Source organism: Pteropus alecto, unplaced genomic scaffold, assembly GCF_000325575.1.
Source record: "Pteropus alecto unplaced genomic scaffold, ASM32557v1 scaffold239, whole genome shotgun sequence".
NCBI classification, from domain to species: domain Eukaryota; kingdom Metazoa; phylum Chordata; class Mammalia; order Chiroptera; family Pteropodidae; genus Pteropus; species Pteropus alecto.
The window spans coordinates 1,360,054-1,379,919 of NW_006494613.1; the positions used below are offsets into that span (position 1 = coordinate 1,360,054).

The following is a 19,866-nucleotide window of genomic DNA, read 5'->3' on the forward strand; positions in this document are numbered from 1 at the left end:
GTCTTGAATGTACTATCTTTCCTTCTCACCACCCTCTCCCCACCTCCTTACACAGAAAGTCACATTGGAGTGATTACACAAAGTTCCATAAAAGTCTTTGAAACTAATGATGAAGGGAGAAAGCCCAGTGAGAGTAACTTGCCGCAGGACATGGCTAATCTAAGGTGAGGCCAAACTACAAGATGTGTTTGCTAATTTCACATATAGAGATTTTCCCACTAATGGACACTGTCCAACTTTGTATTCTTCCAACCGACATTCATTGAGTGTTGGGCCTTGTGCAGAGGAGACAGATGGAGATTTATCATTTTTTACAAAAGTATCACCTAGAAAGATAAATGTTACTGAGACTCGGCTATATAAGAAACAGAGGCAAAGTTCAGAATTTATGACTCGATGACTCCAAAGGAATTTAGATTACCTAGATGTATGAATTAGATAGTAGGCATGAAGAATATATGGCAAGTTCAGTTTCAGATCGAAAATGAGGAATGAGATAAATATTTCCTTAATTATTTGTTTTGAGTTTAGTTAAAATCATAGCATTACCCATGTCCTAGGACTGCTTGAAAAAAAAATACACTGTCATGTGTAGGAAGTAGCTCTGGGGGTGATCCAAAACAGCTTCCTCATGTTATGGTTAGAGAAAGTACAGTGATATATTTAGGACTCAGATTCCAAGTATACAGTTCCTGAGTCCAGACTTCCACAGCATATGAATTCTTTAGTAGATAGCTGCCAGCCTTTTGGTAGGTATTGTATAGCACACATACCTTTGTCTAGTAAGAGATAGATGCAACAGTTAAACACAGCCTATGTAGTTAGTGCTATAAGAGTAGTATGGGGCATGACTTACTATACTATTTACTAGGAGAGAAGCCTTTACAAAAAATATATTAGCTGAAAGCTATAAAAGAATGGTAGAATTTCCATGGAAATATTCAGAGAGTAAGAAACAGTATAGGCAAAGAGAGTGGAAGTAAACCGTGGAGGGTCTCAAGGAGTTTAGGATAGCCAATTTAAAATTTGAGCTGGCATTTGGAACTGGTCAATGTTAGGAATCGATTAGTAAACTCGGTCCTGATTCGCCCCTCTCCCCCCTGCTTGGCCCTTCTTTATGTCGTTATTGAAGAGTTCTGAATTACTTTTAGGAATGTTAGATGGAGTTTGCTATATAAGGAGGTGGTTTTTATAATAGGCCTAGTGCTGGGTAAAAATTATCCATCTCTAAAATGAAATACAAATTTTAAGAGCTTTTGTTTTCATTTCCTTTAGCATTCTTTTCTATCATGTTTCTTCTCCAACTTTGTTCATCTTCATACATTACACCATGAAAATTTCCTTAGATAGTAAAAGTGCTATTTCTTTGTACTCAAAGGGAAGGAATGCTGTTGTCAGCCTTTTGAAGTAGAATTGATCTTTACAACAAAACAGCTGTTAAACAGAGTCCTTTCCCTGGAAGGCTTTTTCTAAATCTTTATTCTTTTCCTACTACAGTTAAAGTAATTTGAACTTTTATTTAGGTTTTTAATGTCTTCATTTATATTAAGAATTCTTTAATTTTTCTCTCCTGTTTAAATTTGTTTAAATTTGTTTAAATTTTGTACTGTCTAGGAAAGATAGTCTTTAAAAATCAGTATTGAAAAACCTAGATCTTTTATTAGATTAAGGTACCTTTAATCACTGAATTCTGATGTTTTTAAAAGTTGGTTGCCATCAGCTTCTATACCAGAAGATGAAAGGAATGGTTTTAGAATATCTGGAATAAATATATGTAACTACATTCCCTTAATTCTTTATCAGTGTAACTACATTTTTTAGATTTTTGTCATGTATTCTGAGCTAGATATCAGTCGGCAAAATTTGAAATCCTTTCTGATCACTCTCCCTTTTTTTACTCTTAGGTACCAGTGTACATCTCAGTCTAGATGATTGTCAGTCATATACTGTTTCCCCAGTCCAGGAAGTAATTTAAAGTAGCCAGGACTATAGTGTCAAATTTTTAATTTGGGCTTAAGCCCCTTAGTATGTATCCTTCATTCCCCAGTAATGAATTGTGCTGTCATCAAATTACCTATGGCTGCTATGTAAACAGTACAGTGAAATCTCTTATAAGAGAGCTTGCTCTCAATGTAAGCACTCCAACATTGGGGAAATGCCACCCTCCTACCCCTTTCTCATTTCTTATTTCACTCTGACTCAGAGGAAGGAAATAACTTTTTCATCTTGTCAGACCTTGCCTAATGCTAGTCTATTAAGAAATAACTAGCTAGTACATAGCTCATTTATCTTAAGTAGATATGATTCCATGTTCTCATAACGTTTAAGTATTTAACTTGAAATAATAGAATATTGAACTTTCTTAATTTATTTGGAATATTTGGGTTATAATGGTAAAAATTGCTGTTCAGATTTCACTTTTGTATCCATCTAGTTTTTTCAGACTTTATTTTTAACATTTTCCATCTTGAGTGTTTTAATAAAATTTTAGTCCAGCTAATTTTTGAGTTGTTTCCTTAGAGTAGCTTTACAAGAAAAAACTATATCAGACTTTTACTACCAAATACTAAAATAATTCCCCCAAAATGTCATACCTTGGAAATGTAAAGAGATCTGGAAAAAGAAGGTAAAGTTCATACTAATCTTATCCATACCTTCTTTGGAATGCTTTTTTAATGTAACATTTTTATTGTGTAAGTTTATGTAGCCTATTGTATCATAGATGTTTATATATATAAAAAAAAAAATTATTTACTTACCAGAATCATTTTGAACAGAACTATACTGGGAGTTATGAACGTTATTTACACCATATATTTTTAAAGGACTATCATTCACCCTAAGCCAAGGAAATAAATTTTACACATCACAAATATAACTTACATTGATTGTTGTTTTTTTATGTCAAACATAGTACCTTCTCTTCCATAATGAAATAGTTCCTAAAGAAAGCAGAGTTGTTGTCTCCTCTTCCTTCCTTTCTCCCTTTTCTGTCTGCCATTTGTTCATGTCTTGAGTTCACACTGTACAGGGTAATAACTCCTTCATGAGTCACTTTCATTTTGGAATGTTTTTCAGTGCTCTCCAAACGCATTGAAAGTAATCTTGCTTCTCTTCCTGTCCCCCATCTGCCTGCCTTCATTTGTGTGTATCCTTCCAGTTTCTTTGTGCATATACAAGCAAATATAATATATGTATATTATCTCCCCCTTCACACAAATACTAATATACACACATTTGTACATTTACTTTTAAAGCTCTCCAGGATACATTGTTTCCATTGTTGTATACAGAAAAGCATCTTTGTGGTGTTTTTTTATAGATGAGTAGTATTCAGTTGAATGGGTGGCTCATTTAACCAGTTCCCCTGTAATGAGTAGCCTTATAAGTACATTATTTCCCATGTATGTAAAATTATCTATGGGATAAATATCCAGATGTAGGATTCCTGGCTCAAAGAGTGAATAAATGAGAGGGAGAGAGAGAAAGGGAGAGGGAGGGAGGGAATGAGAATGTGTGTCTATTAAATTGTGTTAGCTATAACCAAATTGCTCTCTGTACAGGTTATATTGTTTTACCACTTGCATCAGCACTGTATAAGAAGGCCCATTTCCCACAACCTCACTAACAGTATATTAAATTTTAATGTTTGCTAGTCTGTTTAGAGAAATGGTATTACATTATTGTTTTAATCTGTATTTTTATTGTGACTGAGATGTTGAATATTTTTTCGTGTCATTTCTTTTGAACTGTCCATGTGAATTCAACCCATTCTTCTATTAGGATTCTAGTCTTAGATTTATAGAAGTACTTTACATTTTAGGGAAATTATTGAAGAAGGTTTTTGAGACATAGAATTACAAAGACCCACTTCAGAGTATTAAATCTTCCTAATTGGACTTTTTAAAAGGCCATTAATACAGATGATATAGGAGAGGGACTTTGTATTGATTACATACCTTTTTGTGTACACTCCTTGAATTTACTTTTTACCATGTGCATGTTTCTTTTTTAACTTTCATTTTGAAATAATTATAAATTATAATTTTAGATTCATAATAAGTTGCAAAAAAAAAAAAAAAAGTACAGAGAGGTCTCATGTATCCCTTCACTCAACTTCCCCCAGTGGTGACATCTTGAATGATTGTAGTATAACATCCACAGCCAGGATATTGACATTGGTACAATCCATAGCATGTATCATTTTTTTACCCTTTTTAAGTATTCTTTTCTGGCCAAGATTTTGACCTAAAATTAGATGAATGTAAAATATGCCGAGGGCATTGGTGAGCAAGGTTTTTGTAGATGTTAAAAACAGGTATCAATCTTTATATAAATATTTCACTGGGTTTTTAATAGTTCCTTGGCAAAAGCTTTTTACCACTCACCACTGTAAGACTGGTTACTTGAGCAAATAATAGTTTTGTGATTAGCCATTTTATCTGCTTTGCTTAGCATGATAGCTTTTATCATCTACAAAAATCACTTATTTTGTGTTATCAATAAAAATCATGGTATTTTTGTGAGTTTTTAAATCATGAAATGTAACATTATTTGTTTTTACTTTGGTAGAAGTTATGATCAATAATTAGAATACATAAAATTTTGAGGTCTTACCTTAGTTTATTTTTAACTTTGATAGTTTTTATTCTTAATCACAGAAATTTGCATTTGGCCAGAGATTAAGTCTGCATGAATTTTATCTATCTAGGCTCCTTTTTGGAAGGATAATTGTTATTTGCTCTTAAGTAAGTATTAAGCTATAAATATTTTTTTTAATTCCTCTTACAGAAGAGTGATGATTTTTTTTTCTATTTAACCTTCACAGGCTTGCTGAATTAGGTTCAATAGATTTATTTTTTTTTTTTTTGCAATCAGCTAACAGTTTCCTTATATAAACAAACATGTATTTCTTAGAGAAGAGGCAAAATGTTACCCAGGTTAGAATGAATGCATTTTAGTAGTAGTGATGTTATTTATAGAGCCTACAGTGGAGGACAGGGGTGAAGGTTATACATGATATTGGAAACAGTACATGATTCTTAAGGACTGCCATTTATGAAGAATCATTTTTACCTGGTTTGGATAAGGGGGCTTGGACATAAGTATTTATCAGGTTTGCCAGCTCAATCGAAGAAGTTTGTTCTTAACACAAAAGATTTGATTTTTTAATTTAAGAAAATCCTCTAGTGGATTTTGTGATTGCAAGTCAACACAGAGTTAGAAGGGTCTTTGAGTAAAGCAGGGTAATTTTTTTTTTACACTATTCTGTGTATGGATAGATAGAAACCAAAAGAACATTTTAGTTCTTAGCAAATAGGTAAAACTATACTGGCTGTCTAAAGATCACTGAGCAAGTGCCTTTTCTAAGAAGTTACCTCCCTTGTTCTCACAGCTTGAACCTCATCTAGGAATGTGTTAGATAAGAGAAATGTCATATTATGAACAGTTTTAATCTTTGGATCCATGCATATAGTTTCACAATTAGCATGTGGTGCTTAGTCAAAGCACTCTTCATCATATACACACCCCTTTTTTTTAGATCATTATAGATACTTGCTTTCTTCCTTTCACAGTCTTACTATTATAGTAGATTAAAAAAGCATGTGTTTTGACATTTAATTGGGTCTAGCTTTGAATCCTGACCCTAACACTGTCTTTGAGTAAGTTACTTGACCTCAGTTTCCTCAACTGTAAAATGAGAATGTTGCTCAGGCTTTATTTAATGAGTTTATCAGATTTATGTTATAAATCTAATGTGTGCCTGCTGTAAAGTTGGCAGTCATTTAAGTGTTCTTTACCTGTTGCTTTGTTAATTAGCATTTGTATTGAGGGGAGAACAGAAGAAAATAATCAAAATGTAAAAGAAGAAATAATCAAAATGTAAAAGAAATTTACACTATTTTTATTTTAAACAAGTAGCTATGATGTCTGTCCACATTAATAAAGAAAAAGTTGATTTCTCTTAGTTTCTTTTTCTTTTTTTTTTTAAATGTGAAATCAAGTTAGCATGGCTCTTTGATTTTAACTTTTAGAGAGGAAAGACTAGAGATGGTTTGCTGAGCTGAGAGTATGGATGAAACAGTTAGCCTTTTAAGAAAGATAAAAATATAGGAAACTTGTGAAGCCAGAAGTTTATATCTGGCCTCTTGTCTTCTCAGTGAGTTGCAGGTCATTTATTGTGATAAGACCAGGGAGGACTGGGAAGAAAGGCTGTGGTTGGCAGCCAGTTGAGATGAATTAAATGATGAACAGCAGCATGGAAAGCCAAGCTGTCTTGCTGTAGCACTGATACTTTAAGTGAGTTTTACTTTTCCTTTGAATGTGATTGCAATTTAGTTTTTAAAAACACTAAATTCAAGCTTATTTGGTTCTCTTGGGGCTTCAATTCCAGTAATTAAAAATTCATCATCATTCTTATCTTTTTACCCCTACAGTTCTATATTCCTGTCCGTTTTTCCACAATTTTTCACTCCTCTAGTAAATGCTAATCAAGATATGATTTTATTCTAAAAGAGTGACCCATAGCAAACAGAAAGTTTTCTTTCTTTTAAAAAATTATCCCTCGCCTTTATATAGCACTTAAAGTTTACAAGAATAGTTGCAAAGTCCTAGACAGGAAGCCTTTCCTTAAGAGACTTAGGTTCAGAAACTGCTTAACCATCAAGTTACAGTGTGGTGAATGCAATAATGAAAAAGAAACGGTTATAATAATATAACATTAGGTCAAGGAAGCAAACATAGGAAAATTATTCATTCTGCTTCAATTTTTCTCATTTAAAAAGAGAACTGACAGTTGTTTTGACTTTGAACACAATTGAAAACTTGTTACCCCTCATGGAGACAATATTCTTAAACCATGTTCTGGATCTTGAAGTCAAATACCCTCTTATCTGCTTATTTAAGTGTTCTTTACCTGTTGCTTTGTTAATTAGCATTTGTATTGAGGGGAGAACAGAAGAAAATAATCAAAATGTAAAAGAAGAAATAATCAAAATGTAAAAGAAGAAATTTACACTATTTTTATTTTAAACAAGTAGCTATGATGTCTGTCCACATTAATAAAGAAAAAGTTGATTTCTCTTAGTTTCTTTTTCTTTTTTTTAATGTGAGATCAATGTGAGATCAAGACTACTGTATTGATATCTTTATTGTAAATCAGGCTATTTAAAGCAGTGGTTCTCAAACTGTAGTTTCTATCAGAATCACCTGAAGGAGTTATTAAAATAGACTTCCTGGGTCTCACCTCAAGAGTGTCTAATTCAGTAGGTCTGGAGGAGACCCAAATATTTACATTTCCAATAAGTTTCCAGGTTATGCTGATGCTGCTGGTGCAGGGACCATACTTTGAGCACTACTAATTTAGTGAAACACAAAAATTTTTATTGGCTTTTTAGTATGAACCAGTAATAGTTTCAAATCCATTTACTATCATAGTGACTCTTTCAGCATGCATTTGAACTCTTATGTGCCAAGTACAGTATTCACTTCCTCAGAGGTGAAGAAGATAAGGGATCTCCCTCAAGGAGCACAGAGTTAACAATGGTAGTGTTATTTAAACTCAGTTAATCCTCACAGGAGTTTATGAATTGGGGCATACAATTCTTATTTTAGATGAAAAAAAATGAGGTTTAGAAAGGTTAAATAATTTCCCAGAATGTACACAGTGAGGATACGGAGAAGCCAGAATTTGCTATTCCGCTTTCATAAAAAGTTTGTGAAGGTTAGTGGAGCACAGGAGGGTATGGAGTAATTGGCTCTGCCTTAGGAAATCAGAAGGCATCACAGAAAAGATGGCACTGGAGCATCTTAAGAAACAAGTAAAAGATTGCCAGATGAATTTGAACTGTCAACATTTCCAGATGAAGGAGCAATTTCTGCAAAGGCATAGAAACCTGAGAAGAATGTATGGTCCACAGACTGAAAATAGTTACAATATTACACAGGCCAGATGGAGTATGAGAGGAAAGGAGACTATAGAAGGCAAGATTCAAGGTCATGAAAGGTTTTGTATACCAGGCTATTAAGATTTTTTTTAAAAAATAGAATTACGTTTTTGTTACTCATTCTCTTAGAACTTTCATTTCTGTAAGCCAGTGATTCTCAAAGTACTTATGGTCTGACAGGCAGCGGAATCAGCATCACCCGGAAGCTTGCTAGAAATGAAAATTCCTGGGCCCCACCCTAGACCTACTGTATCAGAAACTGAGGTGGAGTCCAGCAGTGTTTTAGCAAACCTCCAGATGACTCTGGTGCATGCAAAAGTTGAAGAACCACTACAGATTATAGAATTCTTGAATAACAGCCTTCAAAGTAGCCAAAAGTCACTATAGTGATAGCAATTGTACCTGTGACTGATTTAATTCCGTTAAAGTGTAGTGCTTAACAAAATTAAAATATTAATCCTTTGTTTTTCCTTGACATAGAAATAAAAAATATGGAAAGTATAATTTATAATTCTCAGGTAAACTCTAAATGCTTATCACTATCTTTTTTACCAAGTTGTGGCCAATATTTAGTGAATACAGACACATGGCATCTGGCCTGAACTTTACAATGAAGCCTTAATGATTTATGTGGTTATTCTGTACCTTATAGTTATATATAGATGTACTTTGCACAACTCCATATAAGCATTAAAAGGCTAGCATATATAAGTATTTATTAAATGTGTGTGTGTATCCTTTCCAGTTATTTAGGTATACAGAAGCCCCTTTTCACTCAGAAATAGCAGCAAGAAGTGAAGTAGTATGTTGTAATTAATGTGGATAATGCTCAGGTAAACAAGCTTAGTATTTCCCTTGTTTTGATTCAGAGCATTGAGGATTTAGAAATGGAAAGCCCATTGAGACATTGACACCAGTCTCTTCATTTTACAGTTGAGGAAACTGAGGTCCAAGGAAGTTAAATAGTTGATTTGCTGATGGTCACATAGGTAGTGAGTAGCAGAACCAGGAATATAACCAGATCTACTTGGATTATAATATAAAAGGCGCCTCTACACCAGACAGGATATTTCTGAGCCTCAGTTTGATATAACATTGAGGGTCCACATCATCTAAAATAAAATAGTCTTCAGGTATATTAGCACATAAATTTTCTTAGGTGGGGTATACTTTATGAAAAGTATTTAGTAAAGTCTTATATAAAAGTTATTTAAACACTTCTTTTTGTATTGATGCAGTGGATTAAAGTATCAGATTTGTTTTTACAGGAAAACCTAATAACTGCTCTTCAAAATTTACAAAAACACCAAGAAGAAAATATAGACCTTCACTACTCTTAGTGTTTAAGTTAATACACAGGAAAATGTAAACTGCCAAAGAGAACAGTTATTCAGCCTTCTGTGTCACTATCATACAAATGCTAAAGCGATATTTGAACTTGGGATGTACTTACCAGCTAGACTACTTTCAATTATTTCCAGGAAAAACTAGTCCAAACTCATACCTTAGATGATTTTTGCCAGTGAGTAATCTACAATCAAAGCATATAGGTCTGCCAGAATGTTGAGTTCCTTGTTAACCAGTCCAGCAAGTAGTGTTTGCCCTAAAGGCCTCTGAATCATTTTTAGAAGCCAGTTCTAAAAAAATTTTAAACTAGATCTTAAAATATAAAATCTATAGAAGAAAAGTCATCATCTGAATTTTAATGCAATAAGTAACTATTGGAATTTCCACCTGAAAGGCAATTAGAATATGTAGTTGGTAAATGAAGTTTAAGATATGTGGAGAGGGTACTGCTCATTTAAAATTTATCTTTTTAAGTTTACTGAATTGAGAACTCCTGAGTAGCATTGGAAGTTAAAGTAGCGTATTTTGTCATAGGCAAAATAGAAAAGGAATTACAAAGGATTTTTAGAAATCATCTATTTGCCGAGATCCTTATTTTCAAAATGAGAGCTCTGAGGACTAAAATTGTGAGAACAGACTTAAATAAGCTATTTTAAATTACTGTTTTTGTTTTAAGTAAAACACAAATGTTCTTAATTATCTTAAGAGTTGGAAGGGAGAATACATTTTTTAGAATAATTTAATGAAATATTCTAATTTTTTCCAGTGCATCTGGGGGAGGTGGTGTAGCCATTGACAACAAAATAGAACAAGCAATGGTAAGTAAAAGTTTATAGTCCTCTCATTTCATAGATTGTTGGTTGTATAAAGCACTTGGTTTTTATCAATTCTAAAAAAGAAACACCTAATTTCTTTAAACCAAGATGACCAAAGTTTGTTTTTGATAATGAAATTTAGTTGCAGATGCTAGAACATTGAGAAATTTTAGTGTAGAGATACCAGTGAAGTAAATATTTCCCCCATTTGAACATCTCACATTTAATGCATTACCATTGATAAGGGCCATTTGGGGGACAGGGGCATACAAAATCAAAATGCATGGTGTTCTCCCAAATATTTCAGCATCAAAAACAGTTTAGAGATAAAAGTATTAAAATGAAAACTTCAATAGGAAATTGTTCTCCTTTGGTCATTTACAGACACTGCTTTACTCAGCTTTAATAAACAGACTTGTTTCTGTTGATTCTGGTTCTGATTTCTGCTATTTGTATCAAATTTTTTTGTTCCCTTAAAGATACTCTCTATTTATATTACATAAAATATTTTGATTCAAGCCTATTAAAACTGTAGGTAGGCTAAAAATAAGAACCATTATTCTCAAACTATTTTTAAAAACTAAAGTTTTTAAGTTGGAAATTATAGATCACTTTATCTGTTAAAGCAGTACTATAACTAGTTTAATATTAGAAAGTTTACTGTCCTTTGTTTTCTTAGTCCAACATCTAAACATGTAATTTTAAACTGATTTTGAATTCTAAGCTTATAATTGATAATTTAAGGAGCTCGTATTTTTGGAAATAACTCCAAACTTTTAAAAGAAAATCATGGGCTTGCTATCCTAGCTAGGAACTGGATTTTTTCCACCGCATTTCCCTTAGGGCCAGTCAAGATATAGTAGAAACATTAAAAGCAAGAGTAGGAAAACCAATAGAAAAACATCTGTGTTTATAAGGCACCAGGTAGGCTAGAACCAAATAGCAATACTTTTCCCTTTCTCTCTTTTTGACATTCCCAATTTTGTTTTTCACAGGATCTGGTGAAAAGCCATTTGATGTATGCAGTAAGAGAAGAAGTGGAAGTTCTAAAGGAACAAATAAAAGAATTAGTTGAAAGAAACTCTTTACTTGAACGAGAAAATGCACTGTTAAAATCTCTTTCAAACAATGATCAGTTATCCCAACTCCCAGCCCAACAGGCCAATCCTGGTAGCACTTCTCAACAGCAAGCAGTGATAGCACAGCCTCCGCAGCCAACACAACCTCCACAGCAGCCGAATGTCTCCTCAGCATAAACCTTTCTTGCCTCATTAAGGAAAAAAACTGAAAGCAGTCTATCCTTGTGTGCCACTGGTGTTCTTTTCACTTTATACGAAAGCAAGTAGCCATGCTTCGGTTGTGTGTTTGGCCTTTCAGTATTAGACAATCATTCTACAAGAGCTTTTTTTCTCTTAGAGATGTCTGCATCACTGTTGATGTCCAGTTTTATGTCATCAGTACACAAGGAGAATAATAGGTGGGGTTTATTAAAGCAAGCAAAGTCTGCATTTTACCTGGTGCACATGAGTGGGGTCTTTTAAGAGCTTTGGTGGCTCTCCCATTTTTCCTATTACCCCTGGATTTACCCTGAGCCTTCCTATCACATTATAAATAACAGTTCATCTAAAGAGCCACTTTTCTTTCAATATCAGTAACATTTGCCTACATAAGTTTTCATTTATTTGTGTTTTATTTATTACAGGGCTGCTATTTTCATAATGTACATGAACAATGTCACAGAACTTTTTTAATTTTTTTGAATAATTATAAGTATCAGTAAAGGAATTGAAAGACAGGATTGCATTTAATAGATAAAACGTTTAGGCAATAATTGAACAAAAGAATCCTGGCATATTTCTAACACTAATGGCAATTTATCTTCGGTATTTATTTTTAGTAAAGACCCAGCTTGAATGTAAATTTTGTATAGTGTAAGTATGAAGAACATAGTGCAACTGTACAGGTAGTCACCAGTTATTGTGATATAATAAATAATTGGGCTATTTTGATGAAGAAAACTTTGTTCATTTGTTTCTACTTTCTAATAGAGAAATTGCCACGATTCCTCTGCTTTTTGACATTTCGTATGACTTTTTTTTTTTCTTCGGGTGGGAATAAAAAGCTGTGAAATTGTTCAACCTACTTTGTAACCAAAGAAGCAAAGCTGTGTAATGGAGGTTTTTTTGTTTTGTTTTGTTTTTTTGTTTTTTTTTTACAATGCACATTCTTTATGTATTTTTATTTAGTGTTTTCTCGGTCACAATTTTCTTTGCTGTCTAGCATGATCTGCATGACCTATGCTCTTTGAACCACTTTCGTACCTCATGTTTTTATCCAGCACTCTTATCGTAATATGTACTAGTCTGTGAACAATGTCAAATAAAAAAGAACGAACAGGTAGTTATGGTGGAGCTGAGCTAGTGTACTATACACTAGTTGTAAAATACAAGAAAAAATGAAGTGAGCCATCTTTTGTTCATTTAAAATGGTGTTTTGAATTTCGTATGCAGAAAACGTTTTGTTACATTGCAGATTTTAATGTATTTAATAAATGCAACATGCAGATTAAGTGCAGTGTATACTGAGTATTTAAATTAAAATGTACATTTCATAAATACAGTTTCAAGAAAGCATCATTTTGTGTATACTAACACATTAAGTGTATGTCAGAAATTGATGTATAAATATATATTTTAACACATTTTCTGAAATTAAACTGCAGTTTTGTTGAAATATTTGGCTCTATATGTGTTCAAAATTTAATTTGATTAGATTTGTATTTTCACAGTTCAAAATATTCCTTAAATGAAAACCTGTGTTATTAATAACCTAGTGATAGTTACTAAATTTTCAAGGTAAAACAAAGAATGCAAGAATATTGAGCAATATTTGTACTCAATATTCATACTGTGTCAATGACATTTAGGTAGGAAATCCTTTTCTACCAAAACATTTACTTGAATTCAGAAAGGTGCCTGTAGAAATTAACATGCTCTGTATCTATAGCCAGCTAGCTAATCAGGAGTTAATGAGAACCAGTAGTTAGCTCTATGCGTTAAAAACAGGATAAATAAGGTTTTTTTTTAAATAATCTGATTAGCCACAAACTGAATGAATAAAATCAGGATGTACATGGGATCACCAAATATTTTATATTCTAGTGCTATAGGATATATTGTTCAACATAAACTAAATTTTAATGTTAATGGATAACATTAAAAATAACTAAAAGAACTAACTATGTAGGCTTGAATAAGCAACTCCAAAGATGTGGGTAGAGTGATTTTAAGTAGAGTCATCACAGGTGAGATAGAAAGTGAAACTTTCATGTTGGAATGTTAACCAAAAGGCTCCCCAATTGTGCCCCTCAAGTGCAAACTGTGATATTTAATGACAGGTGGAGAAAAACTAATTTTAGAAAAGAGAATTTGTGAAAATACAAATTTTGGTTCTGGGGATAGAAGAACACTTTATAAACCTAAAAGTAATAGTCACAAAGGAAATGATTAATGTATTTTAAAACAGTTACTATTTTTACATTTTGAAAAGCACAGAAAAGAAAACGTGGATAGTTCACAGAAGTAATAGATGGCAATTTCTAAAGGTTCAACCACTGATAATCTAAGAAACTATTTAGCAAATGATTACTTGTCTTTTAAATAGCAGAGTCTAATGTAAAAGACAAGCTTTCCTGTGTACTTTTAGAAAGTAGTTTGGCAATGTGTATCAAGAGCCTTAAATATTAAACTTTTTAGTTTAATGACCTGAGAAGATATTCAGCTCATGGTGCAGTGTTAAAAAAATGCAAAATTATATAGTAGTGCCTGTCCTCTGCTTTCCTATCCTTCCTTCCCTTTGGACCCAACCTCCCATTATGTACACCCCCAAAGATAACTGAAAAGAAGCCTTTACATCCAAACCTACTCTGATGAGGCACAGCCCCACTCCAAAGTCAGGGCCAAACTTAAGAGTGGGAAAGCTGCTGTTTTTCAGCATCAGATACACTATTTGGAAACGTGGCATTCCCCCAATTGATAAGTTTTTTACGGTCTGAAGTAAATTTCAGTTTTACCTTGGAGATTTAGGGTCTCCTCCACATCACTGGAATGTTTATTGAGATGCTAGTTTGGGGCCACTGTCTCATAAGAATGCCATCTATTATTTTTTCAGTGCAATGCTCATAGACCAAGGTGCCACATAAGTTTTCTGTTGGTTTACTTTTTAGCCAACCAGAAAATCATAGAAAATTTTGTTTCTGATATAGCAATGTGTCCGTAATACAAATCTAACTTTCCCCAAAGAAAATTCGTTTTAGGTAAAATGTGCTTTTATAGCTTGCTTGCTACACATCCCTCCCCCCCCCAAAAAAAGGGGGGGATGGTGGTAGTTAATGAGGTGTTAATGTGCAGTGAAACTCATAATTGCATGTTCAAAATAGCTGGATATTTCCAATTCTATTTCTGAAGTTCTGAGCTAAGTAGAAGTATCACCACAAGAATTGCTTTATCATTAAGCCCCCAATGATGGATAATCCCAAGGAATTGTCACAGGTCAGAGATTATGGTATTTCTTCAAGTTCCAAACTCTAGTCACTCTTGGACCTTTAAAAAAAAAATGTTGCAGGGGAGGGGTCCTTTAGAGTAAGCAAAATACCTGTTCTTCATGGAGGTGTATCTTGGGAGAACCAGAAATATCAGCTAATCTTCTGGAAACAAACTTCTAAGTTGAAGTGGCAGGTACTTTGTGATATGACTCAATTCTCTTGAATAATCCTGCTAAAAAGACAAAACCCAGCCCTCAAAATTCAGTTTAATGAAGGATATAGGCAAACCAACAGATAAAATGCAATAACCGAGACTTATACAGTCAATGATGGCTTCGTCAGGGAAGGCTTCCTCAAAGAGGTCACAAAAGAAAACTGCTCAAAAGCTTAAAGGAGAACATAAAGCTTGAGTAGCCACAAAATTGTTTCACCAGAGTCAGGCAATGACTGCCTCACTGACCTTAGTAGTTTGGCATCTCTTCAGAAAGCAAGAATGATTTATTGAATGATTTTAAGCAGTGGCATTGTGATCAGATTTGCATTTTAGAAAAATTATTTCAGTGGCAGATGAGAGGTAGATTGGGGGCCTGAAACTGGAAGCCAAAAAATAATTTAGGAGGGACAACAGTAATCCAGAAAAAATTATATTGGCCACCTTGTGACACTCATGACGGAAGTTTGTCTTTCATCTTTCTGTACCATTTTTTCCTCCACGATGAACATTCAATCCCAATATCAGGTTCCTGTTCTTTCTTGCTCCAAGGATAGGTCAGAGAGCCCCAGGTCTTAGAGAGTTTGAGTCTGACTTTTCCTTCCAAGAGCCATATATCGCTAAGAAAAGAAAGTCTGTTTCCCGTTAAAGAAATTTGAAGAATTTAGCAAAAGGAGAGGAGGATAGGGGAGCCTTGGCTGTGTGTAAATTCAGCCCTAAAGGTAAACCAAATTTGATCTTTTTATGGTGACTAAGATTAAAGTGACCCCGAAACATAGGTCCAAAGCCTGTCCCTTGGAGCCATCCCTTCCTCCCCAGAAAAGATAGTGTGGCTTCTGGACCCACTGCAGATACTGACAGCCCAAGTCAGAATAGGTTTTGCTAGGCTTCAACTTTCCAGTCTTTGCCACAGTTCAATACAGAAAGCTTTTTTCTTCCCTGTAAGTCTCCTGCCTAAGTGAAATTGAACCTTTTTTCCCACTTTCTTATGCCTCAAGCCTAGTAATCCATGTTTCTATTTTCCAGCAATACTAATAGTTTATTATTTAGTCATGTATATTTGCACCCTATTTTCTCCTTTTTGACATTCCGGAATGCATTCTTGTTTCATACATTTCTGTGCCAGGTCACACAATTTCTATAGCAAGATCTGTTTTTGAATGCATATATTCCCTTTGTCAGAGGAGAGATTACTGTACAGTGCTATTTAACAACTTTCTTAGTGGACTACAATTGGTATGACATGCTGTGTTCACAGATGAAAAATGCTAAGCGAAGCACTATACAAAGCAAGTTAAAGGTCTTAAACATTCCTTTTTTAAAAGAAACAGCATTGTCATAAAGTAAGAGCCTTTCAGGACTAGCAATGGTAAAATAAGAAGCTGGTATTTTGTACTAGCACATTCTACTTGATCATAAAATTTATTTAACATACTTATATGATGAATGAGCTTTATTTTCCTTCTCACCAGGGAAACTGATAGATTAGGCAGTTTGGGGAATTTTCCCATGGTCTGAAATCATGGGCTGAGCTATAAAAACAGAGCATCTAAGTTGTGGACTAAGACATGTCCACAGAAGCAAAAATTATTCCTTTGAAACAGAGCAGGAAAAGGTGTGCTAACTTAATCCATAAAAATAACTGAATTTTAAAACAAAGCCGATGCCACACTTCTTTCTCATAAAAAAGCTGAGTTTATCTTTGCATTTCATTCTTTTGCATGCCTGAGGTATTTCTATATAACTGTAAAGTACTCTTGCCCACTACACTCTAAAATGTTTTCCAGGTCAACTTCTTGCCATCCTTTCACAGCAAGAATGCATCTTGCAATAGATTATACCTGAGGAAGTCCATGGACAGACAGCAAGGGAACATTTTCCCCACATTGGGCATGAAATAATATCAGATCAGTGTATAATTCTAGTGTTCTTACTAAAAAAAAAATTACATATATAATTTAATCAGGTGACAAATGGACAAAAAAATAATATGTGTAACTTTATAAAGCCCCTAAAGTGAAGATTTTGTTTTTGAGAAATTTGAGTTTTATTTTTATTTTATAGAAACACTGTTGAAATGCAATTCAATTCTATTCAGGTGCTGCACCCTGTACTAGATGTTTGGGGATAGAAAGATGAATAAGACATGATTTGTGCACTCCAGGAGCCCATAGTCCAATATAAAAGTAAAAGCTTAAGTGCCATATTATTTATTCCAAGTATATGTCATACTTTGTGGACCTCAAATCATTTGTCAAATGAAAGGTTCATATAAATCCACAGTAAAACTGCCATGTCACGTGAAACGCTTTGACATTGCCAGTAAACAACCTGAAATCACCAAAAAGCTTTAACATCAAATAATACTTTAAGAAAGGGGGGACCTGGTGAAAAGCTTTCCATCTCTACATTGAATCTGTGAGGTGTCCCCTAAAAAAAGAGGAACCAATCTGAGAGAAGTTTACACATTTTTTTAATTCTCCAGGTTTGTAGATAATGGAACTGATTTACATCAAACTTAACTAGAATAGGATTTGTGTATCATGAATTATATCATCTATTGTCTCATAAGCAACACATTATCTTGGCTGACAAAATCACCTATCATTCAAGGAACCAAGTTAGGAATAACTCAGGTGCCTGATGCCAAAAATAAATCTGATAGAGCTGAGAATCCGGAAACAAACACAAATATATATTCTGTAAATTATAAAAGTGACATTTCAAATCAGTAGAGGAAGAATGGTTTATTTGACAAATAGTATTGAAACAACATAACCATTTGTGAAAAATAAATAATTTAGATCTCTAACTTACAAAAACTAATTCTAGCTAGACTAGCAGTGAGTCTATGCGTTTTGATTACGTATCCCTTTTAGAAATCTCCCTGTGAAATGCACATAGGCAAAAAGTTTTACAAATAAGTTATGAAGAGATGCCCAATCTCAGCAAAATAAGAGAAATGCACATTAAAACCCAAGAAGCTATCTCAGATCCAACTGGCAAATATTTAAAATATATATAAATCAAGAGCTGGCAAGGGTGTGGGAAAATAGGAATCCTACATTTCAGGTGAGTATATAAATTGGCTTAGCCACTTTTAAATGCAATTAAGTGATATCCATTAAAATTTAAAATTCACCTGTCCTATGACTCAACAATTCCAATATTTAATAAAACACACTTTCTTCACAAGGTGGCTTATATAATGATGTCAATTGCACCTTTGTTTGTAATAGTATAAAACTGGGAAAACCAAAGTACCTATCAAGAGGACGGAGCATGGTATACATTATTAAATACTAGGCATCAATGAAAAAGAATAAGTCCTGCATGTACTAACATAGAAGGATCTCTAAGATACAATGCTAACTTTTTTTTAAGTTTGGGAAAAATCGAAAGACAATACATGTACTACTTATGACACCATTGATGTTAAAACACACACCACAAACATTCACATACGCAAATACTGTATAGTGTACTTCTTAAGTACCTATTTGTGTATTATAAAAATGTATAGAAAAGGTCTGGAAGGATAAAACCAAACCATTAATGGTAGTTTGGTGGAGTGCATTACCTTTAACTGTAATGTTTGATGTTTTTGAGTATGCATTTGTGTATTGTTGTGTAATGACAAATTAATAAATTAGAAATAAAATGAAATAGAAGGTGTTTTCTTCTTATCTGCTGCTAATGCCTCCCCTGGTGCTCTGGGTCTCATTGTCTTCAGCCTTCAGGCCTCCCCAGATTTGTTTTTCCCTCTTGCTCTCATTTCTTCCCACTTCACCCTCTCTTCCGGCTCCATCTCATCATTATTTATACAGGCTCAATAAGTGAATAAATGATAAATAAATAACCCCCCTCCCCTAACTGAGAATGTACTCCCTCCACTAGCTCTTTCTGCTACCTCTTCTTCCTTTCCACTTCCGCATCCACTCACTGCTTATCACATGCATTCTGGTTGGGGCTCACACTGTGCCCCAAAACCATTCTCATCATGGTCATCAATGAGAACTATGTTTCTAATTCCATCCAATATGTTTCAGTTTCTTATCTTATTGAACTGTTTTACTTAATTTCCGTTTGTTGTTTGTTTAGTCTAGAAGATTGTTTTCTATCTCTTTGTTTCCCTCTTCATTTTGTTAAGGGTTTCTCTTTTTAAAAAATATATGTAGCTGAAATTTTTAGCCCAACCTGTCTTTTAATAAATTACTTTGTTCCCATTTTTTAATCATTACTGGCATACTTGGATGTATTTCTTCCATCTTATTTTATCTCTTTAAAATGCTTTCTGTGTTATTTTTCCTTTTTCCTGGCTTTTATTCAGTTTATTGTTTTCTTACTCATTTGTTATCCCTCTAATGGTAGGGAAGTTATACAGTCCATGTCCATTCTTCCAGTTATTAATCTTATGATTTATCATTTGCTGTGGAAAGTTTCAATCATATACCAAAGTAAACAGTATAATAAACTCCTATGTATTTATCAACCAGCTTAAGCAATTACCTACTCATAGCCAGTCTTGTATTATTTAAACTCACACCCATTACCCACTATCCTCTGGATTATTTGAAAGAAATTCAAGATATCATAATACTTCATCCATATATATTTTATTTCAGTATGTATCTCTAAAAGATAAGGATTCTTTTTTTTTAATAACCATAATAGGATAGCCCACTTCAACATTAATAATTCCTTAATATCATTAAAAATCTCATCAATGTCTATATTTCCCTGCTTGTCTTGAATTTTTTATAGTGCATTTGTTTAAGTTCAGATCAAAATAAGATCACACATTGCAAGTGATTAGTATTCCTCTTAATTCTCTTTTAATCCCCTATCCTTTTTTCCCTTGAAAGTCTTTAAAACTTTGAGTTGTTTGTCCTACAGCTTTTCCCAAGAATTTTCCTATTGCATTCTAGTAGAACCATCTGTCCCCGTATTTTCTGTAAATAAATTATATCTAGAAGCATAATCAGATGTGGTTTCGTATTTCGT

At 33.6% G+C, this 19,866-nt stretch overlaps 1 protein-coding gene across 1 annotated transcript in view; it reads left to right on the forward strand.

Moving 5' to 3' along the window:
- The window catches only part of TSC22D2 (TSC22 domain family member 2), a 44,941-nt gene extending 32,100 nt beyond the window's left edge, over positions 1–12,841 (forward strand). Inside the window, 2 exon segments of the mRNA XM_006926215.3 lie at positions 10,060–10,111; positions 11,104–12,841. Coding sequence (XP_006926277.1) covers positions 10,060–10,111; positions 11,104–11,364 — 313 coding nt within the window. The 3' untranslated portion in view covers positions 11,365–12,841.
- The last annotated feature ends 7,025 nt before the right edge of the window (positions 12,842–19,866 follow it).